At 36.3% G+C, this 20,515-nt stretch overlaps 1 protein-coding gene across 1 annotated transcript; it reads right to left on the bottom strand.

Moving 5' to 3' along the window:
* Nucleotides 1–22: 22 nt before the first annotated feature.
* Nucleotides 23–19,032, bottom strand: Cipc (Clock interacting protein circadian). Its single transcript, XM_089728554.1, has 2 exons — nt 18,785–19,032; nt 23–2,410 (listed from the first exon to the last, which is right to left on the bottom strand). The coding sequence occupies exons 1-2, from the start codon at nt 18,816–18,818 to the stop codon at nt 2,043–2,045; spliced, it is 402 nt and encodes a 133-aa protein (XP_089584680.1). The 5' UTR covers nt 18,819–19,032; the 3' UTR covers nt 23–2,042.
* Between the last annotated feature and the right edge of the window lie 1,483 nt (nt 19,033–20,515).

Raw genomic sequence — 20,515 nt, 5'->3', positions numbered from 1 at the left:
TTTTGGAAATAAAACAACAAAATCGAATATCAAAGACTAGTGTATTTTTAATGAATAATAACAGCTAAAACACGTGAAAAATTTTGAAGGCTTAATCTACACAAGGAGTTTTACCAACAAAATATGTATAAATAATCTTAAACCTAAGCAATAATACTTTTTAAAGCAAATATGATGTAAATTTTGTACACAACAACCGTTTTTAATTTTGTAATTATGAAGTGTATTATCTATGGAAGTGACGTCATACATTCTCCCTAGTCAGTCAGTTACACACATTTTCAAAAACTAACATGACAGAATTGAACTTCTAAAATATAAGTATTTTAAGCGAATTAAAATTTTATGTTTACATTAAATTATAATCATATTTTAAATAATCAAATTCTGAAAACCTATGAAAATAAAAACATTTTTTAATTTAAAACCTTGAAACACTTTTGTGTATGTATACCTAATAAGGAGTTATTTCGTTTTAAACTTACTAAAGTAATTTGTAATCGAAATAATACAATTTAAAAATTTATCACACGAAAAGTTAGAAAATTTAATTTAGAAATGTAAGTAATACTTTTTTGTGTACATTACATCGAATAAAAAGTATAAGTAAATATTTTAAAATGAACACAGTTTTTGGTAGTCTGTGCTAACATGGATATAATTAATAATTCATTAACTAAATATTAAATGCAAACTGTATGTATTAAGTGTTGTGTGACAAGTGTATTGAGATTGAAATTGAAAATTACTTACGAAAATGAATGAATTATACACGAAATGCATATCTACCTACTTCGGTGCATTACCCAATTCTTTTAATTTAATTATGGACTATTCTATGGCAATATTGAACAAATCGTTTGCTCACGATATGAAGTTTAGGATCAAATGGGTTCTTTGAAAATACGTCAAACTGACATTTCAAAGTAGCATCGTGTGGAATATTAGGTAAATGAATTATTTTGCTAAAGTTTTCTGCAAAGATTGCCATGCACCAACACTTAATACATTGATTACATAAGCTTCCACTTTTAATGTTTAACGCGTAAATTACGAAATTCAATCAATAATCAATCTAATCTTAATATAAGTTTAAACGATTAAGAGTATTCTTTAAAAACCATTTTATTACCTTGGTCTCTATTAATTAAAAAAAAAACAACTTTAAAACCGCCATTTTCAAAAAAAATTCTGCTTGTTGTTCTAAATTAATTTAGAAATCTTGTATATGGATTACAAATTGATGAATGAAAAATAATATTTTTTTCCGAAATGAATGCCATGTTTGAATACAGAAAATGGACCGGTAGAAGCGGATTTTGAACGATTTCTTTTAAATCATAGAAACGAAGGCAACATTAAATATTAAGAACATCAAACAGCCTTTTAAATACAACTTATTATGTAACAGTACAGCTTATTAATATCTTATAATTATAAAGAATAGTACACGTTATTATATAATTATAATAAGCACAACATTTTTATTTAAGACACTGATTCGTTAATATTGCCGACAGGGAAATTAGAACTACCCACATAGAAAGCTTTCAAAAGAATAACGAACATTGTACAATGAATTAAATACAAAATGTCATGAAAATAACTACAAAATCATTGAAATATCTTTAAACTATTTGCTTTTTTGGATAAATAATAATAGCTTCTTTAGTTAGCATAAAACCTTCAAGTAGGTATTGAAAGAATAAATAAGAGATCCCGAAATATGTTCTCTTGAACTTCAAAAAAAAAAACAACACCTTAAAACTACTAATCTACTAATAAAAATCATAACAGATCCGTTTTCATCAACATGATTTTTAGACGCAAACTTCTCTCAGGCACACTTCAAGCAACAGCTGCGTTGATTTTCAAGCGTATTTTTTTTCATATTTCACATCGCCTTTCGCCGTTCGCTTAAAGAACGAGTCGTTTTAATCAAAAACATGTCATTGTAATCAAAATGTAAATAACAAATGATTTCCGCCATTTTGTTTTTTGTTGTTCATAGATTTTACGAACTTTCAGAATTAGATTGGGGCTCACGCTTTGGGCTCCACTTTGACCTGTACATTCTTTTCGGCTGCTAATAGCTTGAGTTGCGTAGGTTGCGCACCGTACAAACGGACGTGTTCCATATAGCGCCTCCTGTTCTCAGGGTTGCTCATTACGGACTGTATGTATTGTGACGTTTCCTTTTGAAGATCAATGATCTTCTGTTGGATCAATTTGTTCTTGTGCATCAGCGCTACGGTCTTCCAAGCGAGCTCTAAGATGACGCGGTTTTGGGCGGCCTTGTCGACCGTTGGAGGGCATGGCGACGAGTTAGACTCGTCGCTAGTGGACGGGGAAGCGATCCTTTGCAGACGCTGTATACGTCTTGCTTCGCGTAGGCGAGTAATGTGGGAACCTGCAAAGAGAAGAAAACAATTGTTAGTTTTTTTTTTGAATATATGACGTTGATATTGATAATCGTTTTTTATCCGCCCTTGTAGGCACACGAACACACAGTTTACCTGTTGGTGAGTGGTTATCATCTCTCTTAAACATCAGTAATGCTAGTGGCACAGTCAAGACGCAACCCCTATTGAGTACTCTTCGCAAACCCCGTTTGAAGCAAGAAAAAAACATATTTTATTTTATTTCATAGATGGATGAAATAAGTCACGACATCCGGTAGCAGCTAGTAGTTATCTGAGCTCACAGCAGTCGCTCCTATCCTATACGTCCGGGCTTTCATTGGGGTTACACCAACGGAAACCAATAACAAAAGAAAACGCAGGACCATAATTAATATATCTTTATAAGTAGCTTAGGTAAAGAAAACTTAGCCAATGCTTTTTATATTACGAACTTATGTAACGTGTTAGTTCTCAAAAAAAACACTACGATTCTAAATACATCATCACGTAACGTCTAAAATTGCAACGACTTGAAAACGTGACCAATAGCCTCAACTTGTTTACTTGTATAAAAAACCTTCAAAGAATTATTCATTATGAAATATCTATTGGAAACAAACATCGCGTTATCAGCGCGTTCCTCACGTTTTGTTGTGACGCACGTATTATTTTAGTTCGAGATAACTGTCAGTTAAAAATAAATTTAAACAGACGGTTAATGTAGACAAAAGTGCATTCTATAGCGTGGCATTCTTAGGTTCGAATGTGGAACGAGGTCATCTCAGATGAGACTCGTGCGTTTTAATATCATCACAAGACTAGTAGACTTTTAATCATTAAATTACATTATATTATTGTCATTCTTTGCGGAAAACAGCGCACCATAGAATTGTTTTCGGGTTTTATTTGTTTTTACACGAACATTGTTTGGCAACATTTACGTTAGGCCATTGCATCGATGCACTGCTATATAAAATTAATGTATTCGGTATTTCGTAATGATTATCGGTAAACAGATTGATGTGTTGAAAGAAATTGCACCTCCGTGTTACAATAACAGTAAATTATACAGTTTCAACTTTCCGATATTACAATGTCGTGTTTGTTATTTATTAACTCAAATGAAAAAAATAAAAAAAAAACCTTCAAATTTATTTAACAACCAATTCCATATTATGAATAAGCTGAATGTTTAAGAATACAAGGACAATAAAGGTTTCATGAATCCATGTTTAAACTCTGATAAGGACCTACCTAAACACTTGAGAAAACATTCAGAGTCACGTATGTTTCACCATACAAAACTCATTGTGTGACGAAATTATAATAATTAGCATGTGTTCGAATTGCGTAAGATCAACCTTCTTATTATTTGTAAAGGGAAGTGTGAAATGTAAATTTATGTTTTAATATTTCAGATACGGAACATTAATAACCAGCCGGCCTAATGGCAAATAGTTGACGTAGAGATATTCAGAGCTACTATGTGTTAACTAGGCTCACTCAAATCAAAGTTACCTGGAAAAGCTTTCGATCGTGTTCTTTATTGAGCTGCATTATAAGAATTGCAATTAACAACAACTAATGCAAATTAAGAAATTTTTATTTTTATTTTTATTAGTTTAGATAGGTGGACGATCTCACAGCCCACCTGGTGTTAAGTGGTTACTGGAGCCCCTACATCTACGACGTAAACGCGCCACCCACCTTGAGATATAAGTTCTCTAAGGTCTCAAGTACCTAGTCAGGTCATAAGTATTGTCACACAGTAAAAACTTTTCTTTTAGAATGCTGGCCACAAAAAAGTTTATTGAATTCGAATTTCGAATTGTTCATGAAAATAAAAACGTACACTTTTAGAATTTTACTCATTTTTAAATATGGAGTGGACGCTTAAAGAAGACCGTGTTGCAGTTATTGCGTTGCATCGTTGCGGTTACGCGCCAATTCAAATTTTTAACATACTGAAAAATTTGAATATAACCAAAAGATTCGTTTATCGTACCATCAAACGATACAATGAAGACTCTAGTGTAGATGACAGGTCAAGAAGAGGTCGCCCTCGGTCTGTTAGGACTCCAGCAGTGATAAAAGCTGTGAAGGCGCGAATTCAAAGAAATCCCAAACGTAAGCAGAAACTGTTGGCCCTTCAGATGGGGTTAAGCAGAACCACGGTGAAAAGGGTGTTAAATGAAGACTTAGGGCTTCGGGCATATCGAAGAAAAACAGAACATCGTTTGAATGCTGGTCTAATGGACCTGAGACTGAAGAGATGCCGCGCTTTGTTGAAGCGGTACGCGGGAAAAAAATATCGGGAAATTCTTTTTTCGGATGAAAAATTTTTTCCAAATACAGTCCTGGCGAACCTTGTGGAACCTGTTTCTCATACCATGTTCAATAACAGGCACTGGGTATTCCAACAAGATTCGGCGCCAGCTCATAGAGCGAAGAGCACACAAGACTGGCTGGCGGCGCGTGAAATCGACTTCATCCGGCACGAAGACTGGCCCTCCTCCAGTCCAGATTTGAATCCGTTAGATTACAAGATATGGCAACACTTGGAGGAAAAGGCGTGCTCAAAGCCTCATCCCAATTTGGAGTCACTCAAGACATCCTTGATTAAGGCAGCCGCCGATATTGACATGGACCTCGTTCGTGCTGCGATAGACGACTGGCCGCGCAGATTGAAGGCCTGTATTCAAAATCACGGAGGTCATTTTGAATAAATTTTAGTGTTATAAGAATCTATGTTTTGTTAAGTTCATTTTGGTATATGAATGGTTACATAATGAATAAACTTGTTTCAATTATTTTACATTAAACATGTGACAGAATTTATGACCTGACTAGGTATATTTACAGCGACTGCCCCACCCTTCAAACCGAAACGCACTACTGCTACACGACAGAAATAGGCAGGGTGGTGGTACCTACCCGCGCGGACTCACAAGAGGTCCTACCACCAGTATAAAATGTAGTATCAGATATAGCTGAAATGATATTCAGAAATAGCTGAGCTAAAAATTTAGTCGCAGAAAATTCAACGGAAATATTGATTTCAATTTCGAAGTGTTTTCGAACAATGCCGGTATAGTCACGTTTTTTTTTTTTTTTTTTTTTTTTTTTTTTTTTTTTTTTCCTACCTAAGCTGAGAGCCTTGAGAGGCTATGTCAGCGTAACCCTAACTTTTGTAGGTGAGCTCACGGGGCTCAAACCTGATGACGTTGCTAACACGAACCCTAGCAAGAGTCGTGCTTCGCAGAATCTACCACCGGATCGGAAACGCGACCCACTGAGAAGATCCGGCGAGAAACTCAGTGGGCTGTGTCTGAGAGTTAATTTACTCGTCGAGCCCTTCGTCGCAAGCGACGGGTTCGACGAGAACGGTGACCGGTGCTTGAATTACCTAAAAGCACCGTTAGTGGATCGGGCGGATCCGAGATGACGTGTTTTGGGCGACGTCGACTGCTTTCCATTCTGTCCGCAGGATCGGGAATGTAGTTACCGGCGGACACGATGAGAGGGTTCTCGTGTCGTGCCGCTTTATCGAAGTGGCGCATGGACGCCGACTGCAGATACTTACTGGTGGACTCTAAGTCCAGGTCGTCATGGAGGTCGACGTTCCTGACGAACCACGGGGCTCCGACGGCTATCCTGCAAAAACGGGATTGAATAATTTGGAATGACTTTAAGTGAGTGCGGGCCGCGTGAGCGAACACTACACTTGCATAGGTCATGACGGGGCGTATGCAAGTTTTGTAGAGTGTCACCTTATTTCTAAGGGACATTTTACTTCGCCTACATATCATCGGGTAGAGACGTCCTAGAATGAAGGCGGCACGATCGCGTACCGTCTTGATGTGGGGGCGGAATGTCATCCTACTGTCGAGGGTGACGCCTAAATATTTGACCTTCGGGGCCCACGGTATGGGCTGGTCGAACATCGTGATCGGGCGAACGGCGGGGGCGGGGGTATTGACGCGCCTAGTCGGGAGGGGGATGCTCAGCGTGGTGTTCGGAGGGCGACCCCTTTTGAAGAGCACCGCTGTGCTTTTCGTGGGGTTAATGTCGATGCGCCACTTCCGGAACCACTGTCCCATGGTGGTAGCTGCGGTCTGAAGTCGTCGATGAAGCAACGCCTTCTTCCTACACGAGTAGTAGATGGCGGTGTCATCGGCGAAGAGCGCCAGATGGGTCTCCGGAGACCGGGGTATATCGTTGATATACAAACTGAATAGTAACGGGGAGAGGGCGGAGCCTTGCGGGACTCCGGCTGTGACGTGTAGTCACGTTATTGAACGATATGCGTTCAAAAACGCCAGCAAAAAGTGCGATGCTCGTGTACCGACCACGTGACACGGCCACGTGGCCTTTCAATGCAATGGGTTCGGAAAGTGCACTGAATTTCGAGAGGTAGAGGCTGGAGCATTCGTCTTATTTGGAAACCGGTGTAGGGAGAAAGTTTTAGTCTATTAAGGGATTTATCGATAGACATTGTATGTATTCAATTCAAACATGCTTAAACATTGTTTGTATTAATAATAATAGCTGACCCGGCAGACTTCGTAGTGCCTCAATCGATAAATAAAAGACCTAAACTTTTGTTTATAATAAACTTAAAACAAACAAAAGGAATTTTCATATTTATCTACATTTTAAACTTTCTCTGGACTTCTACAAATAATTCAAGACCAAAATTAGCCAAATCGGTCCAGCCGTTCTCGAGTTTTAGCGAGACTAACGAACAGCAATTCATTTTTATATATATAGATAGATTAGTAGATTAGTCTAGACTCTTTTCTGTGAAAATCGCAAAATTTTACATGAAATGGAATTATTTGTTGAAAAGACGCGTAAACCTCTCATTGGAGAAACCGTTGCTGAAGTTCTAACAAGCACCAGAAGTATCGACCGGATAAACGATACACGAAGAGGTAAAATTGGAATTAGTCTTTGTTGATTCCAATTTTACCTTCCTATGGCTTTCCATAAAATTACAAATGTGTAGCCGATAAAAAATCTAATTGAGTTCTATGTGTTTTTACGTGCGATCGGTGTAAGGGTCGATCCGTGATCCATTTTTATGTTAAAAGAGTTAAAAATCTTAGCATTTTCTTACATATTAGCCCTCTTTCAATTATTGTACTACGTTATTAATTTTTTTAGTTTGACATATTATTCACATAAGCTAGATACCTACATACGCGCTGGGGTATTCTGATTTTTATTTAGGTGCATTTACTAATTACTCAGATCACATTAGATTCATTTAAATCTACATAATATATCGTAGTTTATTAAGTTTGTCGATTTATTTATGAAGTTTAAGTAAGTCTTTAGTAATGATGAAATTGAGGCCGTCTAAAATTTCTAGATCTGGAATTATTCATTTCTTGCTCACTCTAGATAACCTCCAGTCTTCCTCCAGTAATCCTGAGTCAGTATGTAAGATGCTTAAGATAGTTAGATATTTATATGTTATTAACGATATTTCGATAGATCAATCCGTATTATTACAGCTTATTTTGTGGTAATAATTTTGGAAATTCCTAAACGTGTTTCTTAGCTCCAGTATTCCTAGGAGTTATTTTAATTCTTTTATGTTTGTTTAATTAATGCAGCGGATCCTTGGTAGTTAGTTACATTTTTCGAAATGGCTGACAATTTCAAATAAAACCCTTAATATACATTTTAAGAACAAGCTAAGACATGCATCAAAAGAACATACTGTTTTAAGAGCACTACAAACCTAGTTCCTTAGTGCTTAATAAAAAAAACAGTGAATTATTTACGCTTCATTTTCAGCATTGTTAAAGTGTACATTGAAGTCTTATTGAAAACGTAACAGTACAATGGGAACAAAAACGAACGAAAGAGTCGAGATTGATCTACTACCACACAAAACACGTTTAAGGGAACGTGATTGATATCATTCAGTTCGAAAAATAAACAGTAACGTGTATTTTGTACACGTTATGAGGAAACATGACTGGCTTGATTCGTTAGGTGTTTAATCACAGATAAAAATACTATTAGTGAAAACGGATGTTTTAAATTTACGTAAACTTACAGATCTCGACAATACAGATAAAGTAATACGTACAGATTATCACAAAATACAGACATTACTTTTAACAATATTAAGTCGTTGCACAGTGATCGAAATCGGTTTCTATTACTGATTTACACTGGCTTCATTTTTTTTAGATCATTCCTCATTTAGTAAATCATAAAGTACACTCAAAAATGTAGGAAAAACTTCACTTTAGCAATTTATCGTCAATTAGTCTTTCAATCGCTCTCATAGATTGAAGGGCCATTATCTAGAGAGGAATTATTATTAATCTTTCATCGGGGAAATCGGAAGACGAGGCGAGATGGAGGGGTCTGTTTAGTCGAAGTACATGTGCTCTTATGTGTATATGTGAATTTATCCAAAAAATACATGAAAATTTTAGTTAAGTTTACATAGTATGTTTACAGATGTGTCGTTCTTTAGTGAATAATATTATTAAAGCCATAAAAGCCGACCTACATCCAGCCGAGGATCCTATACTACAGCACTATAGACACAGTCCTCTGCAGCTCTGTAGTGATCCTGAGCTCTTCTCGTCCACAAACAACACAGATCCGACCTACATAATTGCAATTTGCAATTGGCAAACCTTCAGTGGCAGTATAGCAGATCATTGGTTCAGTAGTTACTAAGTTAAAAATATTATTTAATTCTAGTGACGCGGGTAGTTGTCAAATAACAAAAATGGGTACACATAATTGATTTTGACATCGCTGCTATTCTAGTGAATGTTTTCCTGCTACGACTCCTAATGCTGAAAACTGTAATATTTCATAATAAAAATTCAATGCTGTTGTCATATACTTAACTTTTGCGCGTACATTAACGTATCCAAATATACATAAGTCCCTTTTTAAGTACTGACAAAAAAATATATGGAGGGCCCCGTTAACAAGTTAACCTTCAAAGTTAGTGCACATATGAATCATCATAGTAAAAAGTGTACTTGAAAACGCCCTTCCTTTGTAGATTACAAGGCAATACGTGTTAAAATCCAAGCTACCTTTTGTTTCATACCAAGGTTGTTTGTAGCGGTTCAACGATTCGTAACTTAATACAAAAGCAGAAGGAAATAATTGGATATTTCGTAGGTAAGTTTACAATAACACAATATTTATTCTTATCAGACTAAAGATTTTTTTGTTGTTGGATTTTTAAGGCAGATGAATTCAATGCCTATTTTGCTTGTAGTCATTTTAAGCTTTAAATAAACAAATTATAAATCAATGACTTTTTTTTTTAATAGCTTAGATCGGTGAATGAGCTCTCGGCTCAGCTGGTGTCAAATGGTTATCCGAGCCCATGGACATCTATAACGTAATCCCGCCATTCACCTTGAGACACGAGTTCGAAGTCATAGTTTCTAGACGTAGGAAAGTTACTATTGTCTTGGAGTATTCATAGATTTTTTTTTAAATCTTACGAATCTTTGTAATCTGTTGTATTGTAATAAATAAATAATAATTTCTAGTAAAAGTCAGATGGATTTACGCACCCATAGGATTGTTGTGGCGTGCGGACGTGACGTAACGGATTGCCACCTCACAGAATATTCCAACCGTGGGAGTGCGTTGAGACAATCGCTGCAAAGGTGAACGACCCCGACGTAACAATATGGGTACTAGGGGAACAAGCGGCAAGATAATACTTTGAGCGTTAACGGTGTACACGTGCATCAGACGTAATGTAAGGAGATTTAGTATTACTATCGATTCTTGCCCACTAAGCTTCTCGCCGGATCTTCAGTCGGTCGCGTTTCCGATCCGGTGGTAGATTCTACAAAGCACTACTCTTGCTAGGGTCAGTGTTAGCAACACTTCGGTTTGAGCCCCGTGAGCTTACCTACATTTTAGGGCGAAGCTGAAATAGCCTCTCAAGGTAGAAAAAAGAAAAAAATCGATTCTTGATTCTTTTTGTTACATTTAAATTGTATATATGTTTAGAAGACTAAGAGCATAAGTATACAATTTCCACCACAGCGCAGCGATGTTTACATTCTGGACATGAAGCACGAGAAAATGACATTTTTCCTAAATTCATGTAACAGTTATTTTTGAAGGAAAATATCGCGAAAGCGCTCGAGTTTTTTACGAAATCTTTCTTTTTACCACGTTTTTATTCGCTTCACCTGTAACTTAATATTTCAATGTGGTTACGTATTTTCGAGTAGTTTGATTAGTTTGATAACTTACATCGATGACAATACAATCAATTCATTACTTCACCAGGTTCCAAAGAACAAAGAATATATTTTAATTTTACTGGTTAGACACACAAATTACCTGTGTGGCGCGTAGCCATAATAGAATACAAGATATTTGACAGATGCCTGAATGTCGCTTAGGACATTTTCAAGATAAGCTTGCTCATAGTTCCGAACAACAGCATTCGGACCGTTAGTCTACCGAGCAATTTCACTCGCTCGATGTAAGATCTTCTCTTCGTTGTTAATCTTCCAATTCAAATTTCCTAACAATTAAAATATTTCATAATCAGTTTGCTATTAAACCGTTTTTTTTTTCTAATTTTTAATCAATAATTTTTCTAATGCACATTTTCACGTAATACGAAAAGTTTTATGATCTTTTTTTTTAAATTAACGTACATAGTTCTTAATCCGTTAATATAGAAACCACGAGCGCTTGATAGACAAGTGAATATGTACATATGACACTGCTAAAGTAGAACTGCGTGACACACAAAATGTCACCGTTATTAATTGCAGATGAAACAGAACACGTCATCTCTAGCAAAGTCACCTCCACGACGACCATAGAGTAACGAAGTGGCTGTACTAAATTCATAATTTTATGAGTACGATGATGAACATTAATAAGTTCCTGGATGTCTGTATTTTTAGCGTACCTTGTTTTTTTAACTTTTGACCTCACATGTACAACTGTATAGTTTTTTCTGTTATCTGACGCGCACGTGATAGCCAAGCAAAAATTTAAGTTGTTTTAATATTGAATATCGGGTTCTGTAGAATGTTTTTTATTTATTAAATAAATATGTTACTTATATATTCAATATGCTACTTATAATTAGTATCACGATGCATATCGTTTTTGTAATCATCACTTTTACTATTATATACATATTTTATTGTGATTGTATAAATTGATTTAATAAATTGCTAAGTAAATTACATTTTGATTTTCGGAATTCGTCAATCATCATACAGACAGCAAGTAGACAAGATGTAGACATGTAAACACATTCTTTATTTGAATACTAACAACATAAGTCATAAAAAGGAAATATTTATTTATTTATATATTTTTGTATGTATATAGGTATTTATGTATATGTATTTATTTAGGTACGAGTATTTGTATCCATAAATGTTAGGTATGTGATATATACGTATGTTTAAGTAATATCATTATTACACTACACTACACTTATTGCGATCCCCTAAGGTAGACTGTCAGAGAATGCCTATGGCATTATGTCCGTCTTTATATTTTCAAGTATAGAAAGTTAAAAATAAATAAATATTAAAGCGAATATTTTATAATAAAGCTATTTCACATTTATGTATATATCGTACAATCAGCATTATTACTATAACAGTAAGTGTAGTATTAGTAAAACCAATTAATCTCCACAATGCTCACTTTGAAATATCAAACGTGTACTATTTGTATTTAAATTATACAAAACGATGCTTTTATGGGTTTTGATGAAGGCTTCGTACCCCTAAATTGTGCACGTGATGTGGCTTCACGCAGATTAGAGAAAGTGGGTTCGTCGTGTAGTGTTGCTTATAGAATGTTTTCTTTTTATTCGTATGTTGGTTATGTTTTTGAAGGTGGTGTATTTGTTGGCGAGAGGCTATATGAGGCCGTTAGCACAAAAGTGGCCTATCTTACATTTTTCATATTCGTGGTTCTACTATATTGCAATTTATTTATAACATAATAAATTTTGATGCAAAACCGGCCTATCCCTATTTCCGTCCATAGATTATACACTTACGGCCTGGCCACGGGGATCGGCGGTGCGAACAGCGAAGCGGTGGGCGAGGCGACCATTCGCGCAGCACCGTTTGCAGGCCACGGGTACTCACGTTCGCCGCCGCGACTAGTAAGGAAGTCCGACAGCGAAATGTCTATATCGAAATTATCTCGATATTGCTTACAAATTAATAGTTTTTTGGTTCAGGACCTATTATTTGGAAAAGATTGTGAAGTACATGATTTGAATAAGAATCGGAGTATACCTATAGATGGAGAATTCCACAAGAAGTACGAGAAATACTTTGAGTGGCTAGACTTCCAAATAGCTGGTCTAGCTAGTATTTCAACTATTTTTTTTTATTGCTTAGATGGGTGGACGAGCTCACAGCCCACCTTGTGTTAAGTGGTTACTGGAGCTCATAGACATCCACAACGTAAATGCGCCACCCACCTTGAGATATAAGTTCTAAGGTCTCAAGTATAGTTATAATGGCTGCCTCACCCTTCAAACCGAAACGCATTACTACTTCACGGCAGAAACAGGCAGGGTGGTGGTACCCACCCGCGCGGACTCACAAGAGGTCATACCCCCAGTAATTACGCAAATTATAATTTTGAGGGTTTCATTTTTATTACACGATGTTATTCCTTCACCGTGGAAATCAATCGTGAACATTAAAATTTGTTGAGTACGTATTTCATTACAAAAATTGGTACCCGCCTGATATTCGACTACCGGTGCATCGCTCAACACCGGACGTCTTATCCGTTCGGCCACGACGAGTTTAAAAATATAAAAAAAAAAATTAATAAAAAATATAAAATATAAAAATTTCGGCGTTCATTTTTCGCGGCGAAAACAACTAAACTCATTTAATCACTGCACTATTCGCCGCGACTACCGCTCGACTCCGTGGCTCGCGCCGTCCTTATTCATGCATTTGTTTTGCTCGCCCGCCGCACCGCGCGATTCGCTCGGTACATTTCGCCGGTCGCTTCGCCGGTCGCCGGTGCGCGTGGCTTGTTAGGTACATTTCTATGCGCTTGTTTTAGTCGCTAGACGCTTCGCCGTTCGCACCGCGCGAATATTCGTATCGGCGAATGTCCCGTGGCCAGGCTGTTAATATTTGAAAGTTTCGCCCATAGAAACAGTTGGCTTTGTCAACGTTATTTTTGCGCGTTTTGTTTTTGCCTATGAGGCAGTGTAAAAGTAAATTCAGACCTCATTGTCTCCATACTTACTATACGGCCCCATATATAAACAGTTTCTTCAGTAATAAATTTATTTTGTTTCTCTGATTAGATTTCTTATAGTCTAATCCACTGTGATAATAGGTCTAGTTCTATTTTTTGTGCTTCTAAATAGATAATAAAATTCGAAAACGTTAAAAGTTTAAAATAAACGTTTCAGGCCTATCACCAACCAACCTCTCTCAAAATTTATAGGTTATGTACATGTTTTTCAATTAAATATTTATCCTTTACCTGTGAGAGATAGAGGGAGTCCCTATGCGAAATAGACAGAGTGGGGACACTGCTATTATTACCACTAAACAGTCATGAATTCTAGTTTAAAGGTTATTTTAATATGCTCGAAACTTTAGTCTCTTGTCTCGGCAACAAGTCAATCTTTCCGCACGATTTTGCGAATAGCGATCTTATTCGGCGAGCACAGAAGATAGGGTCAATCAATATGCGAGGCGATCAATACGATGTCAAGTACGAGGCATAATGATGTTAATTTTTAATTCCATCTTCCTCATACTCGTTTTATATTGCTGCGGTATGAACAAGACAGAAGGTCAATTCATTTTAAGGAGGAAGTGGGTTCTAAGTGGGTTGCGAAGCGTTATTAAATATTTTAATGATGTCAAGAATAATGTAAGAGTAAGCAAATGAAAAAACAATATTGTTTAACAAAAATAATAGTAATTATGCTATTTTATTTAAGTAATTCCGATCAAACATTATCTAAATATAGAGAACGAGAAGGCGGTAGTGCCCTTAAGATAATATTATTGAGATTCAAGTACTGTTATTACGTAGTATAGCGTTAAGACTAATTTAATTTCTCAGGGTCCTCACGTTTTGCTGGCTACATTAATAATATTAATTTCATGTACCTATATATTTTGTGGATTTTAACTTTTAAATACCTATGTATGTTCGTATTCGATTCGATCGTTCGATTAGGTTCGACTGGGAAGTAAACTTATTCGGTGTAAGTGATGTTTTTTTAAATTTACAGGAGACCCCTTTAAAGTTTAAAATTTAGAAAAATATCACAGAAAAAAAACTTCTTCAACTATTTGAATGGGGTAAACTCAATTGTAGCTCAATTAAAACATCCAATTGTTGATACTAATACCAAACATCTTTGTTACCTATACCAGAAGACCTTTAATAAAAAAGATAGATGTCGCGTATTAAGCAAAATGTTGCTTAAACTAAATATCTTTTCACTCCTCGATATGGTTTGTAGGTCATAAGCTGAATTAAGTGGTAGTACCAACAATTAAGTTTAAATACCTGTTGTTATTATAACAGGTATTTAGACGTATAATAGGTAGCGTAGGTAGATAGCGCATTGCGTGCGGGGTAATGTACCTTTCAGGGTCTTTGCGTTGGCAACATCATTGGTTTGTTTGCATGATGAAACGTTTTTAACATTTTAAGTTGTTTACTATTCGATCGAATCTTCAAATGTATGTTCTGTTACTTTCAATGCGCATCGACTTTTAAATGCCTTATTACTGAACGCTATTATTAAAAATGAGGTCATTAATGAGTACATTTTTATTATTGTATCTGTATTTAATTTAAAACTTTGAGGGTCACGTTATGATTGATATCGACGAACCTTGAATTAAAATCTAGTAACACAAAATACGATTTACTGGTTACAATTATGTAGATATGATATAGTAAGTGTGAAATTTGTTATGATCAAGTTATGGTGTTGTAAATATCATTATTTTTGTCATTCCAGTTCTATTGGTTACTGGTGGTTACTGGAGCCCATAGACATCTACAACGTAAATGCGCCACCCACCTTGAGATAAGTTCTAAAGTCTCAAGTATAGTTACAGTTTTCAGTTTTACGACCGCCTGTCTCACGTCAGTCCTACTATGGACCCCTATTCCTTTAATTGCCGTGTGAGGACTACTTGCTGAGTTAATTAATGGAAGCATTTAACCGCCCGATTAGCCTCCTCATGTCTCTAGGCAAGCTGTATGAGCGTCTGCTCTACAAGCGCCTCAGAGATTTCGTCTCATCCAAGGGCATTCTCATCGATGAACAATTCGGATTCCGTACAAATCACTCATGCGTTCAACAGGTGCACCGCCTCACGGAGCACATTCTTGTGGGGCTTAATCGACCAAAACCGTTATACACGGGAGCTCTCTTCTTCGACGTCGCAAAAGCGTTCGACAAAGTCTGGCACAATGGTTTGATTTTCAAACTATTCAACATGGGCGTGCCGGATAGTCTCGTGCTCATCATACGGGACTTCTTGTCGAACCGCTCTTTTCGATATCGAGTCGAGGGAACCCGCTCCTCCCCACGACCTCTCACAGCTGGAGTCCCGCAAGGCTCTGTCCTCTCACCCCTCCTATTTAGCTTATTCGTCAACGATATTCCCCGGTCGCCGCCGACCCATTTAGCTTTATTCGCCGACGACACGACTGTTTACTATTCTAGTAGAAATAAGTCCCTAATCGCGAAGAAGCTTCAGAGCGCAGCCCTAGCCCTAGGACAGTGGTTCCGAAAATGGCGCATAGACATCAACCCAGCGAAAAGTACTGCGGTGCTATTTCAGAGGGGAAGCTCCACACGGATTTCCTCCCGGATTAGGAGGAGGAATCTCACACCCCCGATTACTCTCTTTAGACAACCCATACCCTGGGCCAGGAAGGTCAAGTACCTGGGCGTTACCCTGGATGCATCGATGACATTCCGCCCGCATATAAAATCAGTCCGTGACCGTGCCGCGTTTATTCTCGGTAGACTCTACCCCATGATCTGTAAGCGGAGTAAAATGTCCCTTCGGAACAAGGTGACACTTTACAAAACTTGCATAAGGCCCGTCATGACTTACGCGAGTGTGGTGTTCGCTCACGCGGCCCGCACACACATAGACACCCTCCAATCCCTACAATCCCGCTTTTGCAGGTTAGCTGTCGGCGCTCCGTGGTTCGTGAGGAACGTTGACCTACACGACGACCTGGGCCTCGAATCAATTCGGAAATACATGAAGTCAGCGTCGGAACGATACTTCGATAAGGCTATGCGTCATGATAATCGCCTTATCGTTGCCGCTGCTGACTACTCTCCGAATCCTGATCATGCAGGAGCCAGTCACCGTCGACGCCCTAGACACGTCCTTACGGATCCATCAGATCCAATAACCTTTGCATTAGATGCCTTCAGCTCTAATACTAGGGGCAGGCTTAGGGACCCCGGTAATCGTACTCGTCGAACTCGACAAAGAGGTCGACGTGCAACCTAACCCATGCATCAGCCCGCTGAGTTTCTCGCCGGATCTTCTCAGCGGGTCGCGATTCCGATCCGGTAGTAGATTCATTCGCGAAACAATTGCTCTTGAGTTGTTAGGTCTCCTTCGGAGGCGCTCGGGCAGTTGTTAGCAAATCCCACCCCTCTTGGCTGAGCCTTTGCTCGCCCACCTGTCCTGGTGAAACTGGAAAGGCCTTCGGGCCACCAGTAAACTTTCAATCATAAAAAAAAAAAAAAAAAAAAAAAAAAAAAGGAAGCATTTAATAACAAGTAACAATTTAAGAATACTACAACTACAAAAATAAGACAGGAAATTGATAGCTGTTAGTCTACTCAATTACCACAGGATAGATTATTCTTAGAGCAAAATTATTATCAAAATTAAAATCAGATTTTTTTTATTAGATCAAATTGATAATTCTTAATTTAAAGATTCAAAATAAAATCCATTCAAAGCAAAGTTCTACGATTTTAGTTTAAAAGAAAAAGAATATGTCGGATATTACTATTATAGACAGTTTGTATTAACAATGTCTAGGAAGATAATACCGTTATGAGTCACGCGGGTCAAATTACGCTATATTACTTGGATGGAAACTTAGTCAAGAGTTGCGATTAAGTTTTTGCGGTGAGCAACCTTGTTTTCCGTGTGATAGGTCAGTGACTGGCTAATTGATATAACGGGTAGTTTTGAAATAAACAATGTAATTTTAGCTCACGTTGCTAATCTTTTTTTGTATCACGTCAGTTTTTTTTATATACACAAAGTGATTACGTAATTATTTTGCATTCGTAATATGTACATAAAGTCTGACGCTATGTGATGAGGGCGAACCACGTTTTTCGGACTTTTGAATTTTTATTACTACTACTCGGCGTTTTTATAAACAATTAGAATTTTTACAATTTCCAATTTTTGGGAGAATTTTTTGTGTATATAATATATAAAAACGTGTGCATGTATTGTACGTTTTTCTGGAGCTTTATACTATCTTCAATCAGTATTTATTCTATAGGCAGGTGAGGGAAAATTCCATTCTTCTCTTACCCCCCCTATACATAACATGAATATACTAAGAATGTATGCATAAAAACGTGCCTGAAAGCTGGCGTTCCTCGTAATACCTATAGGTATTACTTAGGTTTTAGTTAGTTTTGAAAAATAGCTATTTTAGGTGAACTTTATTTTAGTGTTAGCTTAAGATTATAGTTATTTACCTGTCCTCAAATTAGTCTGGCAGATGAAAAAACGACCCACCGGTCTTGAGAACTATAGTCACTCATTAAAAATCTTAATATATTGTAAATAGGATACACATTCATCAACTAACAAAATAACAACATGATAAATTGTAAAAACTGTACAAAAAAATTGTACAACCAATCCTTTTAAGCTGACTTTATTAAAAGAAGTTTCGATGGAAATCTCTTCAACGATCCTGTATTTTGAGTAAATTTAAGCCTACGTTGGTAAACTTATTAAGTTAATTTTCATTTATTTTAACGTTACAAATATTTTAATTTTTTTTATTCCAAAATATTTTTTTCCGTTTCAACTGCGTGTACCTACATACTTATATTTAAACTATTTCATTTAAGCTATATACAAATAAGCTGTTCAATGTACAGGAAGTTGTGACTTTGCCTAGAAAACAATACGTTAGAAAGTCACGATCGCTTCATTTAAAAAATAATAAGAAAGAGAGTCTACTAACTACTACTACACTACAAAAGAAAGCACCTTTTATTATTTTTGGGCAATCGTTTTTGAAATAGCCGTTTCCGATTTTTTTTTTTATATTGACGAAAAATATTTGAAATGACAAACCTTTCTTGATTTTTCTTGTTCTCTTTTCACACATGTTGTCAATAAACAAAATCACAACACTAACAAAAAGGAATAAACTTTGTTGAATGTTAACCGAATGTAAAGATCACGCACGAACGTTCTGCATGAAGTCTGAACGGAGAATGGTTTGTTACCGCTCCGTTTGTTTGAATATCGAACGCCCGGCTTATAGCATTTAGCAGCTCCATCGAAGAGCGAGACAGAAAATTGTGTTGTCGATCTATAATTCATTTTCCCCTAAAATTTGAAAAGTCATATATGTTAAAAAAATCTGTAACTAACACCATCAACAAGACAAGGTTAGATAATGAATTATTTTTTTCGTTGTTTTAATAATATTTTTACTTTTCAGAAATAGTTTTTCTCATAAACATGTGCTCATAAATAATAAAAAAGACAAAGAACGTGCTATTTAGTGTAATAAAATTATGTATTAATTACATCGAAGTAATACTTCTAAAGATTAAAGTTAATTATTACTATTGCAATAGGTAACTTAGGGCAGATTTCTATACCATGCGTGACATGCCAAGACCATAATTTACCCGAAAAATAGGGAAAATTTTATCAAGGTAGCGTCAAATTCCCGGGCCGATTCCTTTGACTCGCATGGTCCAACACGTGTTGACGCCCCAGTTTGGCGGCGGACTATCTGTCGCACGTGGAGTTACGACACGACGCGATGCTAAAGATTAATAATGGTGATTCTATTTTCAATTGAAATAAATATATATTTTTTTAAAACGTGATGGCACTGATACCCTTGCCTTCATGTCACTTTTCAGAGGACACAAACAGAAAATTTTGGAATAGTAAGAAAATAATGTTAAAAACTTGCTGTAGGAATCAATTTATAAATACAAATATTAATCACGGATATTAGAAAATCACACACACGAAATAAGGGGGCATGTATGTCTAATCTATATATATATAAAAATTAATTGCTGTTCGTTAGTCTCGCTAAAACTCGAGAACGGCTGGACCGATTTGGCTAATTTTGGTCTTGAATTATTTGTAGAAGTCCAGAGAAGGTTTAAAAGGTAGATAAATATCAAAATTCCTTTTGTTTGTTTTAAGTTTATTTTATACAAAAGTTTAGGTCTTTTATTTATCGATTGAGGCACTGCGAAGTCTGCCGGGTCAGCTAGTCTTCAATAAAAACTTGGCATACCTTGATTTTTCATATTGTATTAATGATTAAAAAAACAATCAATGGGTTTTAAAGTTTACAAACACTGAAAGTTAAAATTTGTTCGATATATATATATACGAGTATGTGTATGTAAATATGTAATTGTTATACATCGGGCTTAAATTATGTAATTTTAGGTAGGTAACTAATACCTGTTTTCAATGAATATTGTGTTTTAACCGTTTTGATAAAAGTTGACTGTTGAGTTTTATTTATTATTAGTTTTTAAAGTATTTCTTACTAATTTTCTAAATGTCTTCGAGTATTTTGTTTTTTAATTTCAAGTGCTTAACCATCCACAAACAACACAACACAACAAGAATGAATTCATCGTTGTTGCTGAATAAAGCAGTTCTTACATACATTATACGTAACAAAATTATACTCGTAGCCTTATTTAGGATTAGTTTAGGTATTATTATGTGTAGTCTAGTCACTACAGTTTAAAAACCGTAGCTCATCTTCAGTTTGTTGGAGGTTCGTATATGCGTTGATGTAGCTATCCAAACTATCCT

The sequence above is a fragment of the Bombyx mandarina genome, chromosome 07, assembly GCF_030267445.1.
Source record: "Bombyx mandarina strain Sakado chromosome 07, ASM3026744v2".
NCBI lineage: Eukaryota > Metazoa > Arthropoda > Insecta > Lepidoptera > Bombycidae > Bombyx > Bombyx mandarina.
This window is presented reverse-complemented; position numbering and strand designations above follow the sequence as displayed.

Coding starts and splice junctions, on each gene's coding strand:
- Cipc (XM_089728554.1), bottom strand. CDS start 18,818: ATGTGTGAAAAGAGAACAAGAAAAATCAAGAAAG. Junction 2,411..18,784: donor AACAAGAAAAATCAAGAAAG/GTTTGTCATTTC, acceptor TTCTCTTTGCAG/GTTCCCACATTACTCGCCTA.